Source organism: Brienomyrus brachyistius, chromosome 7 (assembly GCF_023856365.1).
Source record: "Brienomyrus brachyistius isolate T26 chromosome 7, BBRACH_0.4, whole genome shotgun sequence".
Classification (NCBI taxonomy): Eukaryota; Metazoa; Chordata; class Actinopteri; order Osteoglossiformes; family Mormyridae; genus Brienomyrus; species Brienomyrus brachyistius.
The window spans coordinates 23,376,338-23,394,497 of NC_064539.1; the positions used below are offsets into that span (position 1 = coordinate 23,376,338).

The 18,160-nt window shown below is 44.0% G+C and overlaps 1 protein-coding gene across 2 annotated transcripts; it reads right to left on the reverse strand.

Moving 5' to 3' along the window:
• Positions 1 to 354: 354 nt before the first annotated feature.
• pitpnb (phosphatidylinositol transfer protein, beta) lies at positions 355 to 17,799 on the reverse strand. 2 transcript variants are annotated; one of them, XM_049019703.1, is made up of 12 exons: positions 17,697 to 17,799; positions 10,676 to 10,706; positions 7,873 to 8,018; positions 7,210 to 7,301; positions 6,628 to 6,635; positions 5,925 to 5,999; positions 5,713 to 5,796; positions 4,899 to 4,976; positions 4,632 to 4,742; positions 4,382 to 4,504; positions 3,609 to 3,690; positions 355 to 2,320 (listed from the first exon to the last, which is right to left on the reverse strand). In XM_049019703.1, exons 1-11 carry the CDS (start codon positions 17,714 to 17,716, stop codon positions 3,643 to 3,645), a joined length of 816 nt encoding a protein of 271 aa, XP_048875660.1. In that variant the 5' UTR covers positions 17,717 to 17,799; the 3' UTR covers positions 355 to 2,320; positions 3,609 to 3,642. The 2 variants fall into 2 exon arrangements, with proteins under 2 accessions (XP_048875660.1, XP_048875659.1); XM_049019702.1 differs by lacking the exon at positions 3,609 to 3,690.
• Positions 17,800 to 18,160: the final 361 nt, after the last annotated feature.

Sequence of the window (18,160 nt, forward strand, 5' to 3'; positions counted from 1 at the left end):
GGTTATCTTATGCTCCTCTATTTGCCATCCATGCAGGTACTTCAGAATGCTTCTCTTCAGCTACCTCATCTTGCTGTCCATGAGACACAGACACATGAAGGTGAGCATGTACAACCTTACTGAATGTGACTATGCTGCCGAAGCTGGGACTTCCAAAAGTGATCCTCCAAACACAGGAAGAGGCTTAGCCTGCTGAGCCATTCACCGGCCCCCAAAACTAGCTAATGCAGATGACCCAGGTGAGTATGAAACTAATAAAACTTTCTTGTCCCAAATGGGAACCATGTACGAGTTGAGTGGAATCTCAGTGCCATCACTCGAAGGTCAGACAAAATAATTTAAACAAACTCCAGGTAGTTTTGTGTTGAAATTTATTTGATATTGTTAAAATTTCATTGTCTAGACCTTTTACGCGACAGCTCAAACGCTGCATCAGTTTAAAGCACACATTCACTACCATTTCCCCTGAATTTAAACAATGATCAGAAAATAAGACATTGAAATGCATTTTTTTTTTTTTTTAGAAAAACAACAGTAGTCAATTCCGCAATTAAGGTGGTTAAATCATGATTATACTGTACGGTTTGTTCTCCATCTTGAGCTTTTCCATTTCCCTGGAACAGGATCCTCCCAGAAAGGCTGCCATAGTAGTATTAAAACCAGTAAACTGCCACTGTGGAAAAGATGGCTAGCAACCCGTTTCTGAAATCATACATTGGTCAAACTGGAAAACTGCCAAAAACTTGAACAAATAAAATGAAAATATAGAAGAAAAAGTATTTCGGGTAACTTGCTGTGCTGAGTATCAAAAGAATCTGCAATAAGAGCAGCAGCGGACCAGTAAATGCAGTTTCATGTTGCCGCCCTGCTGGCAAAGTGATGTAGTGCATTTAGATCACCACACAGGTATGATGTGGGCAGGACAAAACGAACAAAGGAAGTCAAGTAAAAACGTAGAGGACAGTTCTGTATTTTGCATGTCAGTATGAATCAAACTGTTGCTGTGGAGACATCAAAGGTGACCAAGAACTGAAATACAGGCCACGACTCCAGTCTGCTACATCTTAATACTCTTGGTTTAGATTACCAGTTAACCGTGGCTGTGAGCACAAAGAACCCCTCGCTCACTCACGCACATACATAGCTGAAACTGCACAAGATTAAATGAATCTGGAAAGCTAGAGGCAACTGACCAGGTGTCCGTTGGGAAAACATTCAGCACATGGTTGAGGTGAAGGAGGCGGGACCTGACGAGGAGCGGTGTCACACTGCGCCCCCAAGGGGGCAGTCTGTTCAAAGCAGCAGGCACACAACGTGTTTAAATGGAAGCAGAGCAGCCCAACTGGCCCACAGACCGTCACTGACACACTTACTGGCAGGTCTACAGCCTACCTGACAAGCTCGCCCTTCAGCCTGAACAACCCTCACAGTGTGGGGAACAAAACCTCCCACAGAAGGTGGGGTGCGGCCACAAGACTAGCCAGTCTGTAAACAGCCGGAGGGGACAGCATCGTCCCCGGCAATGTCTCGCATCACTAACTGTGCCATCACCCCTAAACCAGGGAGTGCTGAAAATGATCAACTATGACAATGCTTACCCTGGTCTCCAACCAATGGTTCCCCTGAGCCTGTTAATTGCCTTAAGCCCCACCCACCATGTTTTTAATCCATGCGTGTGTGTGGTCACATTTGGTTGTTTGTTGGGTGGAAGAAAATAATCTTCCACTCCAATTAAGAGTAATACCTACAACAGCTAAAGAAAAGTGATGGATGAAACGAACTACACATTTAAAAAAAAAAAAGAAGAAGCTTGGAGCGATCCAACTCTCCCAGAAACTGGGATGTCACCAGGATTCAGAGCACTTTGTACAGAAGAGGCGTTGGGGGAACAGGCATGACAACCCATTTACAACATGTACATCCAAAGAGAGAAATTGGTCCGATATCTGAGATTAAACCATGGAAACGATTACTAATGGATGCTTTAGAAAAAAATTACAGTAATTTCGTTTAAAAGGTAATCTTTCATGTTTGCTGCAAAAGCGACATAGACCAGTAATTTGTTAAAAAATATTTTTCCTTTTCCATCCAATGAAATTCCTGATTATGCTGAGGGTGGGTACAGCCCTACAGCCCTACTGTGCGCCGCCTGGAGCGTCAGGGACAGTAACCAGGGCTCTGAACCGGCCCACTCCCAGACTCTGCACGTCCATGTCGGTCTCGTCATGGTGGGATATATTTTTTTCCTTTTTGCTTTGAAAATGTTCTCTTATTGTTCATCTGCAGCGCTGGTGCCTCGAACCTGACCTTTTCCACGAAGCTGTAAGTGGGGGGAGGGGGTGGGGGGGGGGAAGAGAGAAATTAATCAGGACCAAAGCAGTTCCATAGAAATAGGATACATGGGGCATCTGGGAATTGTGCTTCAAGAGAGTAGCCTGTGCGTGGGGGGGGGGGATCATATGGATGGGGGCAACTTTCGTGGGTTGGAGAACTACTGCTGAACAGTGCCTCCTGCTGGGGGAGCTGTTCGGCTTTCATTCAGATACGGTTCCTTATCATTGAGGTTGGGGCATGATACCATTCGCAAACTTTCCAAATTTATTGGCCCCTCCTTTCAACTACACAGGCTTCTCAGAATCACAGTCCCAGTTGCATAGTGTCCCTCTAATTAACAGCCCCCCAATCCCCACCATGCAGCAGGGCATGCAACAGGAGGATGACGGTGGCAAGCAGAGAGCTGCTCCCCCCCCCCGCCCCAACCAGAGTGTCACAAGCCAACACCATCACGGGCCCCCGCACCCATGACCAGACAGTGTCTCGAAAAAGGCTGCAGCTGCAAACAAACATGCAAACGTTTCTTTGGTTGCACAACGGGCATGAGATTCTCAGAGAAGCACTAGGAAAGGAGCCTATGGCAAGTGATCCTTGAGGGTGACAGCACAGGTGGAACCACTACCCATCCAGACGGCAGTAGGTGTTCTGGGGGCAGAGCTCAGAGGGTTACTGGGTGCTTCATAGCATACCGTAGATTATAGTGCTGCGGCTGGGATACATCCACTAGCCTTAGTCGTGCGCACGCACACACATGCACGCAACACCCGCACACACACACACATGCACGCAACACCCGCACACACACACACACACGCGCACGCACGCAGATAGACAGACACAGCAGAAACTTATGGCACAGGTGAAGGAAAGAAGGTGAAAATGGCACCCTCTCCAGGGAGAAGCTGGCAAGAGAAGCTGGTGAGAAGAATGTCTGGTTATCATGGAGCTCAGGGACACAACATGCTCTGCTTCCATCACACCGAGCCGGGCAGAGGGCGGAATCCCAGGGTGCTTTATGGACCCAGTGCTGTTTGTAAGGAGGGGGGCAGGAGGGGATCGGCCAGGTTGATACACCATAGTTAACAGGCACAATGAGATCAGATGGAATTACCATCGCAGAATCAGGACACATACGCCCCCTGTCTGATGTGGATGGAAGCAGCGCGGCAGTGTCCCTACATGGAGATGCTGAGAAAAAGTGACGACACATGAGGGAGGCTGGGGGGGGTCACGTCGTCAGGACCACGCCTCCTCTCCCCACCTGTAGGACTTACTCAGCCTGCCTCTGACCTACACTCGGGGGCGGGGCTAGTCTTCTGCAGCTTTTGTGCCCCGAACGGAGCCCTTTTGTCGCATCTAAATGCAAAGAGAGTAGGTGAGCAGGTCAGCTGGGAGACCTGGCAGGGGGTACGGGTTAGCATGGACCAGAGCGGAGGTGGGGTTTGTCCGGGAATGGGACGGCCTTCACTTGGTCGCAGCCATGCAACCCCAGCTGTTAGCAATCATGGTGCTATAGCTTAAGTGGACGGGTGGAGGACAGAGAGGGGATGAGCAGCATTAGTTTGGGCGGAAACATCTGGAAAATGGAGAAAACCTACCCCCTCCCTTGGGGAAGCTCTTAGTTTCCATCCACATGTAGCTTGATAAACAGAACCACTATCTGAGAGACACTTGGTGGTAGTGGATCGGACCCCGCGTTTAAGAACAGCGTGATCATTACAGGAAACTGGTACACGATAAGAGTGAGCCACAGGAGGCCACTTTCACGGACCCCATATTTCGGGAACTTTGGACCACAGTGAGACCTCGAGATCAGAGCCTGGAAGAGGAAGCTACTCCTAAAAGGGAAAAAGTTCCAATGCAGCTGGAGTATCTCTTCCTCAGCATGATACGGCGGTTAGATGGGCACTGCGACAGCAGCTTCCAAGCCACGTGTCTGAGAGGAGGGACTGGCTACCACACAGGGGCCTCCTTCAATTGGGAAACAATTTGACAAGGTTTGGGTGACTATTTCATTTGAAAGATGCACTTCAACAGCCACGCATACCTCCTCCAGCTCCTTCTGTGTCTGGTCCTCCATCCGCCGGATGTCCTCCATGGTGAGCTCCACCCATCCGTCGATCCAACAGAACAGCTGCCGATGGAAGTTGGTGAAAATCCTCTTCTCTTGCTGCAGGGAGGAGGGATACATATGTCAACCAGAGGAGGCACTGACTAAGTAGAGCGTAGCTGGCAAACTACAAGAAGGATAGAAGAAAGCAACATCATGTGTAGAAGGAGGAGGGAGCGGCACCTACACTGTGGATGAAGTTCTCCACCTTGTTTTGCAGGCCCCACCACTTGAACTTGACAGTGACCAGTTTGTAGGCACACATGTGCGGGGAGTCTGGGCTTTTCATCAGCTCCTTCTATTGGATGCACACAGGCACACACATACAGGCACACTGAGCCTGGACATCAGCATAGTGCCTCAATAGTGCATACACCCAGATTAATTACAAAAAAAAAAAAAAAAAACGCCATGGTATAGAAAACACAACCACCCATTCCCCTTACAACCATACCTTCCAGTTGGGGCCCAGAGGCCCCCGATCTGTCTTCAGAGAGTGAAACAAGGCAGGGTCCTCCTCTGGTTTGTAGTCCTGTAGTCAGAGAGATATGCGATTGTACTACATAACCCACAATGCAACACTTAGCTTCTCCCTTGTTTTTGCCTGCTGCTCAGGTTGGAAGGGGGATATGCATCTGCAGTAACTAAATTTGAATTACTCAAATCCAGTACTAATCCCTTTGCACAGATGGCCAGTGGGATTAACAGAGTCCTGTAATTAATCCAATTATGCAGTTAAAGGTCTACCATGAAAGACCTGCCATAGGGAGCACACCACTCCTCAGCCAATGGGCTAACAGAACAGGGATCATTACCCAGGTGCCCCGGCACTGGCACCACGCTTTATACTTCTACCTGACATGTGCCAGGCTGCAATGTTATCTGGAAGTGATCAGCCTCAACCAATCACAGAAGGGCTGGATTAGAGCCCAAGACAAAGCTGGCAAATCACAGCCAAGGAGGGGACTATGGGTTAAGAGGCTACGTGACTGTTTAATGTTTCACAGTTTGTGAGAAAAGGACCCACTATAACAAGACCTAAAATGCCTCTGCCCTCCATACACCACATGCTGCTGCTTGACAGAGAAACTCCCTTTGGATATTGACCTGCCATATTTGATAGTTTTACAACAAGCCACTTAAAGGGCACAGGGCAAACTGCTGTTGGCAGACAAGGCAGCGTTAACAGTGCCAGATCCACACCATCCTGTCATTTGCCCAGCGCTTTAGTTACACGCGACAAAGGGGGCACTCAAGAATCTACTCACACTTGACGACACTTGCTCTCTGTCTGCGATGTCAATGGGCACTACCTCCACCGTCTTCCATGTGGCTGGGTCCAGACCATGAACCTGCCATTTGGGGGAGGTGGCCAGGGTCAGTGGGGGGTAATGAACAGGAAGGAAGGAATAAAGAAATCCAGTGAACAGGATTAGAAGGCAAGTTAAAAACAGCAAGGACACCTTTCAAAGTCACTTACGTTTTCTAGAGCGCCCATATCCGGTTTATGCCATGTCTCAATCTTAACGAAGAAGTCATCCTTCATGTACTCATTCTAGAAAGAGTAAGAGAGGTAAAATGTTATGATAGAAGCCACCTGTAGGCTACAGAAAGTTACCTACTGACTGACAGAATCTCAATCAGACCCATTCAGTCAGCCAGGTCCTCTGCTGAAGGGCCAGTATGTCGGCTGTGCATGAATAGCACGAGCTGCCTGCTGGTTTGGGCTCTGCAGCAGCACTACACCTGACCCATTTCCCAGGCTGCTGGCGTACCTGAAAGAGCTTTCCCAGCGCACCCAGTTTCCACTGGGAGATTAAGCGAGGGTCCCAATTCCTAGCAAGCCCACGAAACAACCTCCTTTTCCAGGTACACATAAAAATAAACGGGCAAAATAACAAGTCTCAAGAGCTCTCAACTTAAGCCTCAACACCGATCCAATTAAACAATTAAGGGTTCTCAGGAAACTGCAGGTATTGATTTTTCCACAACATATATCACTGCAAGATTCAGCAGTGGAAAATGTGATAGACCAGCCAGCACAGCTATTAGGTTTTTCTTTCCAGTAGTCAGTCTGTAAACCAAACCTCTGAACCAACCCAAGAAATAAGAGTTAGTTCATGTTCCAGTGAGCCTATTAAGACTAAGGAGGAAGGTAAGGCATTAATGCTCCATAAACTCACCGTTACAACTGTAGCCAATGAAGAGTGAGCACCAGCAGGGGTGGGAGGAGCCAAAAGGAAAACAATAGTGATTCAGTACAGGTATCAGCACAGGGATATAACAGGCCGCAGTCAATTATTAAAACAGTATACACAACAATGTGATGATCTTGGTGGGCATGTATGTCCAAGCATATGATACAAGTGCCAGGAAACTGAAATGCTGAGGCAGATACAAATTTTTCCAAAAATCACACATTTTACTGGATAATAAAATACTTTCACATGGCCTCCCAAGTGCAATTTTAATGCAAAACAAAAATATTCCATAAAAGCATTTATAAACAAAAATGAAATAAGCGATTTGCATAAATATATAGAACCATTCATTGTGGGAAGATTTTATGCTAGGTACACTAAATGACCTGAATGAGTCACCCTGAACTAATTGAGTGACCTATGACAGCATACAACTGTGGTTCACAAAAACTGACTAACCATTTCAAGACCAATATAAATTGTATATAGGTGAGAGTTGAATGGGTGAAACAGAGGCATGGCCAGGCATAGAGAGAGTTCTGGGTAGGGCCGAGTGGAACTCACTGGTCCGGCAGTATGGGTAGGCATTCCATGCCTTCTCGTGGAACACCAGGGCCCCCTCCGGTGCGATCATCTTCACAAACCCAGGAACTTTGCTGAGTAGGAGGAACAAGGATAGGACAGCCTTGTCGTCAGGATCGGCCATCCCAGTGGATGCACGAAACAGCGTTTACTTAAATGTTAGGCAATGGAGTCCACAGGTCTTCTAACACAAGATCGCCTGATCTTTCACAAGGATGGAGTTTGGAAGGCTTTAAAACACTAAACAGCTGTGTGTGCACTCTAAATCAACTCAGAATATCCGCCAGCACTTTGAAACATCAATAAAATTGCCTTCTATTTGGCATCTACATTCGTCATATGATTTATTTGATCACTACCAGACCAACAGGTAGAAAGCGAGCACCAGCAACCATCCAGCACATTAGCAAAGCTTCCGTGCTGTTTTCCAGGTACACAACAATCTCACATCCCAGAACTAGTGCATGCTGGGTATTAATATGAAGCAGCATCTGCAAATGCTGTTCTACTCAGAGTTAGGCTTCTCCCCCGACAAACCAATCTGTCTTTAAAGTATGTTGTGAGCCCAAAGCTTGAAGCACATCCTTCCAGTGACTGTCAGGGTAGATCACATAGGTATGCCACATTCTGAGCACTCGTCCTCACCTCTTTAGATGGTAGATCTTGTGTGTGTACTGCCCCTTCTCTTCGCCATTCTCATAAGGCTCATTCTTCAGGACCTCTATTCCCTCTCCACCTCCGGTCTCATTCTTGCTGGCCTCTGCTACAGAGTACAGCTGTCCCACTTGGTACTGCAGATAGAGGCTCAGTCAGTCACAATCAACCATCTACATACTCGTATCATATGAAAAACAATGAAATCTTATGCCCAGTGTTGCCCATGCCTGACTACTTTGGGGTGATGGGGAGAAAAGCCAATATAGAACCCGATCTCCCAGGATGCCAAGTGAGCTCAGCTCATCTTAGGATGTAAGGGAAAAGTGTGTACATCTGTGATGAGGCGGAGTGGGTGTAAACAGATTAACATACTTGAAAAAACTGCCTGTGAGATCAAGGCTTGTCTGAACCTGACAAAGCACCACGGCACATGATTATATTGTCACAGACAGCTGGCACCAAGGAGCTTGCTGTCCCACACATAGGATACATCCTCACACATACTGACAGCGTTTACAAACCTGTAATCTCAAAAGCAAAGAACTAGGCCATCAGAAGTGCACACTCCGCCTCTCACATGTACACAGCATGTAAATTCTCTATTCAGCAGCTTGCCACTCAGGCTGCTTCCTCTGAGGCCAGAAAGATGGGCAGGTAGATTTTTTGCCTTTTAAATGTTAAATGGTCCTGTACTGACAGGAAGCAGACTGGCTCCTCATCCCATCTGGCCCCAGGTTCCATCTCCTAGGTGAACACTTGGTTTGGGTCCCAGCTCCTTTCAGTGCCAAATTCAAATTTCCACCCAGTTCCAGCAGATGATGTCACTGTTCCAAAAGTCAGGGTTTAGGTGACATTCAACAAGAGTGTGTGTTTATTAAATAAGTGCTTTTAACCAGGGCAGGGTAGTAATGCAATAATCAGACTGCAGTTAAAATATAGATAAGGAGCTGAAGAAAATCAGAAGCCAACACACGCTTGCAGCCCTGGGCTAAGGATAATTTTAGGCCATATATTTACTGGGGAAGCTTCATTAGGCTGCTGTGTAAAAAGGCAAGTGCAGTAATGAAAGCATGAAAAATACAAAAGAGATGAAGCCACATTTTAATGCTTCAACTGACCTACTTAACAGATAAGAGCCCTTTCGGAATCTGGGTGGTGAACCTGTGATTCCGGGAAATGCACCATTTAAAGCCAGATCACCATTTTCATACTTGGTATCATTTCCAAGCACGAGACCCACCTGCAGAGTAATCAGCCCTGGTGAGGCAGCCAGCTGAGCTGTTATCAAAGGACACACGCCTCATCTTCTTTTCAAAACCCCTTTCAAGCTGCCCCCACCTCCCATTCCATTCTTCAACCCATCAGTGAGGGGAGGTAATGGGCAGGCAGAAGCCCCGGGGGCCCAAAGTAATACCCCAGCCCATCAGCACCAACTCTACAGCCCCACTGTCATGTGCAATCAACACCAAAATGCACCGTTCTTTTCCATATAAATCACTAAAGACCCCAACACTATGCATCTAAATAAGGGGAGCAGATGGTCATCTAAAACTACGCCTAAGAAGTAGTTCATATAGCCACAGACACCACCAGTATTATCCCAGATAACAGAGGGCATGGGAGAACCCCTAAAGGAGGCCAGCCACTACAGAGTACTTTCGTACACACAAAACAAGGCAGATCTCTAGTTAAACCAAATGCCTATAACCCCATGAAAGGAAAACCACAAGATTATGGGAAGAACATGTAAATACTTAGAGCCGGAGGCAGAAACCAAAACCACAATACTACCAACTGATATACATATTAATACAATGGCCCCCATCATTTCAGTATGCCTTGTTTTACTCAACTCCTTCAGAGAGACACTAATGGCTGCTTTGAGCACCAGGCTAGAGCAAAAGGACTCTCATTTACTTGGTTTTCACCAACATGGAGCTAGTGCTGGTGTCGGTGCTGAGCTGGTTCTCACTTGGTGCCTTTTGAGAACCAGCTAGCGTTTCCACCAGTTTCAAACAAGAACGGAAATGTTATGTAGGCAGAAGTGAGAGAAAAGTACAGGTCCATATGAATTCTGATGTTTTTGTATTTATTTTGATCAGTTTTGAATTTTAAGTTCTTATGTACTGCCGAACTGAAAAAAATGACCATTTAAGGAAACAAAAGTTTTCAGAGTATTGCACTCTATTGTCTGTATCCATTTTTATTTCCTTAAAGGCTGCATTTCTCCCCAGTCTGTGTGCAGTTTATTCTCACTCTCTGTTTTACCGTTGTCCTTTTAAGGATCATGCAATGCTAAAAATCAAATTCTGCTGTCTGTCTCATGATCTCAGCGCTACACAAGTGCCACAGTATTTAATTTATTCGACCTGCATCATGATTATCATTAAATCTGGCCAGCAGATCGATCTTTCGTTTTCCATAGATTGAAAAAGCGATGTAACGTTATTCTCCTAATAAGCGCTAGTAAGTTGTTGCACTGCCTGCACCAGTGATATTAGACAAAATTATATCAGTTACCAATCAAACTTTCCAGCTATGTGGAAGATTTGGATGCGATAACCAGTCCCACCATCACTGAGGTTATGGAGACCAGCTTTTCTGTGGTACCGTACTTCAGCCGTTTTTTCTGACTCAGGGCCAATTTTTTGTAATGAAAATGCATGGAACTAGTTCAGGATTGAGAAAAATCCCAGCAGCTGCCCTAGCACCACGTTGGTGGAAACAGGGTAATAGTTTCCATTTATTATGTTTGGGAAACAAAAGCAGAGATTAACAAAGCTATACTCACCTCTTCCACCGAACAGGGTAACACCACACGGCTGAAAGGGAGAAGGCAGAGTAAGACACACAGTTGGCAATGGCAAGTCCAACAGGGTCAAACAGAACACATTACCCCAAACCATTAAGTCGCAGTGAAGCCCAAGAGCTTTACGTCAAACACATTTATTTCCATGTAGCCATTCCATTGAGACGGCACAAGGTAAAAATAGGTTCATACATACACAGCATTTTATTCAATTAATCCACAAGTGCCCATCAACTCAACCAATATTAATGGTTCATGTGATCTTACAAGATTTGTGTTCACAAGCAGGTAGCAATTAACAGCACAAACATCAAGTTCATGCAACCGATCTTAATAGCATCCACTGACAGTCCCCTAAAGTAAAGGCTGCTCATTCAGCAGATACCATAGGTCTCACTACCAATTTGCCATATGGCCACTGGCGATTAAACTGCAAGTGTGGCTAGTTTATTTCTCAATCAATTTGCCACAATGGCGATGGGCCAAACTTACAACCCGAACCATAGCAGTTTGTGTAATACTAAAATTGTTTTTATGGTAAGTAGTTTACTTTCCAAGTTCTCTCAGAAACATTGTTATGCCACCACAGCCATCACTTGGACAAACTAGTGACTGACTTTCGAAAGTCAGTCAGATTTCAATAACCAAATCATTCAACCTATACACATCCTTGAGCTTGAAAGCTGAACCGCAAGCAAATAAGTTACACTGTTGAGCACATGCAGAATCTGCAGGCAAAAGACAGACATATGGAAGATGAAATGTGACTTAAATGAATAAATGTTCTGTATATATAAATATGACAGGTAAATCCTTGACACAGATAGTAAAAAGTTATTTTTTTTATTCCATACATTTTTCGAGCTTTATAAGCCACTTTATTCTGAAGATCATGACCTCATCAAAAGACAAAAAAACGCAACAGCACATAAAAATAAAAAAAAGACCCTTTATTTGCCATTCACACAAGTATGAGTACAGGGACATTGTAATTCTTCTCTTTGCTCTCCATAGTTTAGGGGTCACAGTGAAGGGTCAGCAAATGTGCGGCGCCCCTAGAGCTGGGGGTTAAAGGCCTTGCTCAAGGACCACGGACATGTGATTGTTCTGCCGAGACCGGGGTTTGAACAAGCAACCTTCCGATCACAAGCACAGAAACTTAGCCAGCTGAGCCACTCACTGCAGAAATCGGGTGATTGCCAGCGATTTCCAACCCTTCTCAATTGCGAAGGATAAGGGATTCAGAAAGCGCAGCCAGGCTCTTAATCCAATGTACTGTGCGTTATTCTATACAAGAAAGCGCACTCAATCATTCCATGACTAGCAGATGCTTTTAATTGTGACTTATCGATGTATGAACCAGTCTGAAACAAAATTCTTTATTGTCAATTGTTTGTTACTGTTAGTGCTATTTATCATAAACATTTGTAATGAAATTTTCACAATTGCTACTTAAGTTACATGAAGAATTTAAGCATTTAATAAACATTAAGGCGAGAATATTTCTTTTAAAGGGCTTTGAGAGGAAAACAGTATTAAGTAGATGTCCATTAGTCTTACATAAAATTGCGTGTTAAATTTACGCATTCTGGTTTTAGATGGTTACTTAATTATACTACCAATACACCCTTGTGTGCAGAATTTAGGCAATTACTATTCCCAAAAATATTTTTTAGCAAAAGGTTGCAAGGACTTGTAAAATTGAATTCAGAAGTAAAATTATTTAGAAACTAAAAAAAACTTAAGACTAAAAATTTAGAAAATTAGTTTATCAAACAGAAGAAACACTTTATCGATGGCAGAATTATTTTGCAATCAGAAACTATTTAAAATGGATTTCTCTCTCGTCACCATCAACAGCAATAATAATCTGTTCAATAATTCTGTACAGGCATGTATCTATGGTTTCCTATTTTACTCCAAACACGACATACACAGATAAAATACTGAGCATGCTCTATTTTTTTTTTTTAAACAGCCCATTCTTAATTAAAGATTAATCCAGACTGAAACTATTCAAGTTGGAAAAGCAAAACACACACTTGCCTAATAATTCTGTGCATAATATACACGGTGTTTCTAACCCAGACCCCCCAGGTCCTCCTGGGAAAGGGAGCCTGGCTGCTGACTCATACTGATAAGCATAGATACCTCTTACCATGCAGCAGACTACAGAGGGTGATAAGGGGCCAAAGAGTGCTTGATACAAGATTTCAGTCCATACATTCTAGATTTAATACCAATCTGTTCATGCTGCAGGTGGTCTCTCTAGGTTAATTAAGAATAAAAGGGTGCATGGGGAAATTTATGTGAGGAAGAAAAAAAAAAAACATGCACTAAAAATGGATTCTGCCAATGGAAATAGCACGTTTACATGCACACTAAGTTAAATTATTGTGTTAATCTGACTAAAACTGGACTTTTAAAGTCCATGTAAACATGTTAGCCCGACTGAAATCACATTAAACTGAATCTCTCAAAGTTGGACTGACACACACGGATTGGGAGTCTATTTACACCTGCATGTAAACGTTCAGTCTGACTCAAACTGGCCTAGGCGCTCTGCACATGTCCCCGGGCTTTGACCCGGAAGTAAAAGAAGCTTGGAGCATAACAAAGGACATACAGCATGTGTAAAATATACAGCGCTATAAAGCTGTCCAATTCATCGCTGAACTAAAGGGTGCTTTTCCACCGCACCAGGTACCATGCTTTTGGTACTTCACGGTGTTGGTTTTACACTGGCACAAAAACCGGTACCGGTATCAAAAGACATTACAACAAGAAGCAGGGTATTTTGTACTGAAATCAAAAAATGGCTGTAGAGGGGCTGGACAACATGAAATATAAATGCCAGGATTGCATGTTATGCATATCCATTTCTTATATCAGTAGTCTGCTAGATTAAGATCAGGCTTTTCGACAGTTTAAAGTTTACCTCCTCTGCTTTTGCATGAGTGCGGCATGCATTCTCCAAGACAATCATAATCATTCTCATCCTTGCCTTTTAAATCACCCCTAGATGAGGTCATGAAAAATTTCATTTTTTCGCTTATGAAGTTAACATTAGTTACTACTTTTGAAAAGCTAGAGAGAACCCTTCATAGTACGTACAAGTTAGATTCCCTCAAGTGCTTGAGCAAACCAAGTTTCAAACCAAGTTTGTCCCACACTTTAACTTTTTCATAAAGTCTTCCCCACACTCCCACAGTGATACCAAAAGTATCACTGCATTTGGATACAAACCTGGGCAATTTCATTCAAAATAAAACAGGATTGCCGTCCATGACCTGAGGCCAATGAAAGCCAAACCAGACCCAGCCTGCTGATTCAACAAGTCATACTTCTGTCATTTTTATAATTACCTCGTTCTGCACATGTCAAACACGGGTGAAGTAACATAACATTTAGACTTCGGTTTAAATATATGTGCCAGAAACACAACTACAATGAAAAAGACAGCAGGATAGTTCTAGGCACTTTGAGCTAACCAGCCATGCATTTACTAGATACATTGTATTTTACATAGCAAAAGTACAGAAATGAGAGTGTGGAATGACAGATGCTCATGACCTGTGAGGCTAACAAAAGCCAGACCAAGGCTAGCCTGCCCATTCAGCATGGGGTTGCCATGTGGCTGGGTACTCCTCCTGCAACCAGCACTCAGATGCAGCTACAGAAGGGTGCCAGTCAAATTTTCAGCGATTTCAGGGGAAGGAGTAAAAGAATTTTAAAAGACAGGGTTTGTTTAAGTCCATTGGCCAGCTTCCTCTTTACAGTGCACAATTTTAGCCAGTAGGGAGTAGGTGGTGGTGGCTGTTGCAGTCTGGGAAGTTTGCTCTGCAGCAAAACGGTAACTGGCAGCGTCCAAACCTGGGAAAGCACACCCTGTGTATCCTTATTGCTACCATATTATGTGCATCTTTCAGGGATTGAGGTCCTGACTCAACTGACAAACCCACTTCCTTTTGATGTGCCACTGAGAAACCATTAGCTTGCATAATGTAAAGGACTAAAGAAAAAATAAGCAAGTTCTAGGAACTGCTGGCCTTGGGGTTACTGTTCTGTTCAGTGCAACCACAGTTTTTGGTCATCACACCACTTACATTTGGGGAGTTTTGCGGCACAACAAAACAAAAGTTACTAACTGTTTTCATTCCCTGAAACATTAGCAAATGACTTAAAAATGCTAAACAGTGAGAATGCAATAAAAAGAATGTTCAAGGCACAAACGAATTTAGATAGCAGATTGTTAGGACTTCTCCCTTCCCAGTCAGAGCAGCAAGATAGGCTATAAAACAAAACACACATTTAGCATTATGGAAGTGGAAGGGTAAAAGTGCAGGTTCCTCACTGGACTTTGAAGATGCACTAACAGAATACAACACAGAGATTAAAGTCAGCTGACAAAGTTAGTTTGAGGCTTGCATGTTCACATGTGTCAGTTACCATAGTGAGGATTTCAAATAAAGCCCAAGGTATAAAGTCAAACACACACTGAGCTCCTAGCAGTTACCTCACACCCACCAAATAAAAGAGATGAGAAGCAGGGACGACCTCAATAACACCAGACCGAGTGAGCATGCAAGGCATCACAGGTCATCAGATTATATACAGTGATGCGAACCACCTCCTAGCCTCCTCCAATGCACCTGAAATCCCATCAACCACTAAAAGTTCAAGTGCACACAAACAAAAAAGCCCAATCATAACCTGCAAACCCACAAAACCAAGCCTATGGATGCAGCGATACAAGTACTCAGTACACGGTGAATCACATATTTTTCTGCCATGTTTAACTTTGGTGTGTAACACCACCTCAAATCACTCGGGCTGAGCACAAGTCAGTCTATCAAAATATGACGATGCAAATTTTGAGCTGGTAGCATTTAAAATGTTCGATCAATGAAATTACTTTAGAATATGGGTCAAACAAACACACCAGCAACATGGAAATGTTTGAGACAAGATGTTCTGCAAAGGCACACTTCTACAAAAATAGTGATTAATCCACCAAATAAATAAATAAATAAATACACAATTTCATCACTGCAAACTACTTCCCTTCCATCCAAGTTATCATGAACTCTTGTTCCTTTCTCAACTTGAATAGACCAAAAGGCTATGGGGAAGGACCCACAGCCAATGTGAGCCAACCACAAGCAGCCTCACAAGCACAGAACTACAGAGCTACAAGGCCAGAGGACTGGGAGCTTCTGTTTGGTGAAGCTGCATGAGCTCCCTTTATGTTTAAAAGGAGGCCTGCACCTGAAACATACAATGTGAAAGAACTGGCTAGGTAAATAAACCAGAAGAACATGCAAGCTGGGACATGTGAGGGTAGTGCACTTCCACAAGTGCATGATTAGTAAGCAGCGTCCATCGCCTGCAGCCAAGCTTTAAAATATGACAGGGTAAAATACAAAATGGAAGCTCTACAGCACCTTGGAAACAAATGATGGCAACAGGGTGTCAGTTAAAAGATATGAGCTCCTTTCTCCCCACCTTCATATACAAGCTGTTTTAAGTAGGTGGCAAATATTAAACAGGTCAGAAAAATGCTTCCATGGTATTAATGTACATACAACAATCTTGGAAATAAATCATACTCTACGTCACAAACAACTGCCCTTTCAGTGATTGAAGAAAAAAAATTCATAGAGGGAGCAGCTTTTTAACCAAGGAAAACCCTAAACTTTAGAAGACTGGTTGACTCATGGAAAGAAAAATACATCAGCTATGCACTGTTTCAAAGCAGTAAAACGCATGTGCTGATGTACGAGTTCACAGCTGTAAACCTCTGCAATTAATCTTATATATTCCACTCCTCACAATAACATGCAAAAAAAAGAAACTAAATTTTCATCCTGCTTATTGCTGAGAGAAACATAAAAAAGCTCCAGGATGCACAGGCCTAATTGCTATATTTTGCAAAACAACCAGTCAAGATGTCTAAATACCCTACCACTCAAAAGTTAACCAAACAAGCTTTCCCGCTGGAACTACATTCAAGATACACATCTGACAATGCATTGATTAAGGTAAAAGTAATTATTTAGAATTATTTAATTAAAGAGCGGTGGTGTCTCGATAGTGACAGGGAGACACGGACAGACATGAACAAAAGGGACGCATCACCAGGCTGGCCCTGCTGAAAACACTTCTGTACAGAAATGTATCAGTTCAAAGTACAGCGGCAACCAGAGAAATAAGAGACTTTGCTTATCTGCCACCTGTAAGAGTGATGGTTTAGTGAGTAATTTAACCCCCCCCCCAGTCAACTACCAGTGCGCATTGCCATTTCAAAGGAAAAAGAAACTACTGTACATTAGTTTAAACCGCAGAAACTAGACCACCCCTTTAAGTTAAATACAGACAGGGCGGATAGTTACGTCTGTTTAATCCACATCACTTGAGCAGTCCTACTTTTTACCCACAAATTAAGAACTAAACCAAACAAGCGCTATTGATGGACACCCCCACAAAAAACATGTTTTTACAAAACATGTAGGAAGAATTTCAGTTATAGGCTTAAGTTAACCGGCCGATCTAGTTACATTTTGGTATGGTTTTTACTAGCTGTTCAACACCAACACCCATTAATATAGCCAACTGGTCTTGGGGCTTATTAAAGAAAAGTTTCCCGAAAGTCGACACGGCGCTTGGGAGTGGAAAGTAACCACGGTTCAGGGGCTAGAACCGCCCGCTAATTTGGGGGAGGCCAGATGCGGTAAATACAGGTAAAAGCCCAATAAAACTGTTCATACGGGTTTAACTAGCTAACCCCACCTTTACTAAGCGCCTCCGCCAGGCCGGACTTGACACGAGCCGGCAAAATACACCCAATCACATCCTGTCTGCCAACTCCATCTCGCCTCACATAAAAGTGCTTCTTCTAGTAACCGAAGACATATGTCAACGCCTAAAACAACAAAACTACGTCTAAACTGTATTTATCAGCGTGGAAAAAACAGACATCAGGTTAAAACACGTCGTAACTCACTATTCCTTGATGAGCACCATCTTCTCCTCAGCGGCTGCGGATGCGGCTGCGCCTGCGCGACAACGTCTCCTGGCCCGCCCACCTGCTGACGCTGATTGGTCGAGTTAGGGCGCGGCCGGTCGCTGCTGGGCCACTGGCAAGCCGACCGCGGAACTTTGCTGATGGGTGATCGAGCGGGATCTCTGTCAATCAAGAGGGGGCGTTGCTAAAAGTCGATCTTTGAGAAGTATGCCGTTGGTTCAAAAACGTTTTTTATTTAATTACTTCGGTTTCTGAATCTCTTGATTACAGCATCTGGGGTATCCTTTTTTTCTAAAATAGATAGACTTTATATTAGACTACAGGACCATGTAAGACTGTTGTTCTAACTAACCTTTAGTTAGCGTCTAAAGTTATAAATCAAGCGCAGGTTGCCAAGGACCAATTCACTACATTTCCTTAAAATCATTGTGAAACTGTTAGAG

Excerpts from the sequence above, each read along its gene's own strand:
- pitpnb (XM_049019702.1), bottom strand. The coding sequence starts at position 17,716 with ATGGTGCTCATCAAGGAATA. Across the intron at positions 7,302-7,872 it reads AAGATCTACCATCTAAAGAG|CAAAGTTCCTGGGTTTGTGA; the intron begins GTGAGGACGAGT and ends CCTCCTACTCAG. Across the intron at positions 4,505-4,631 it reads TGGAGAACTTCATCCACAGT|CAAGAGAAGAGGATTTTCAC; the intron begins GTAGGTGCCGCT and ends TCCTCCCTGCAG.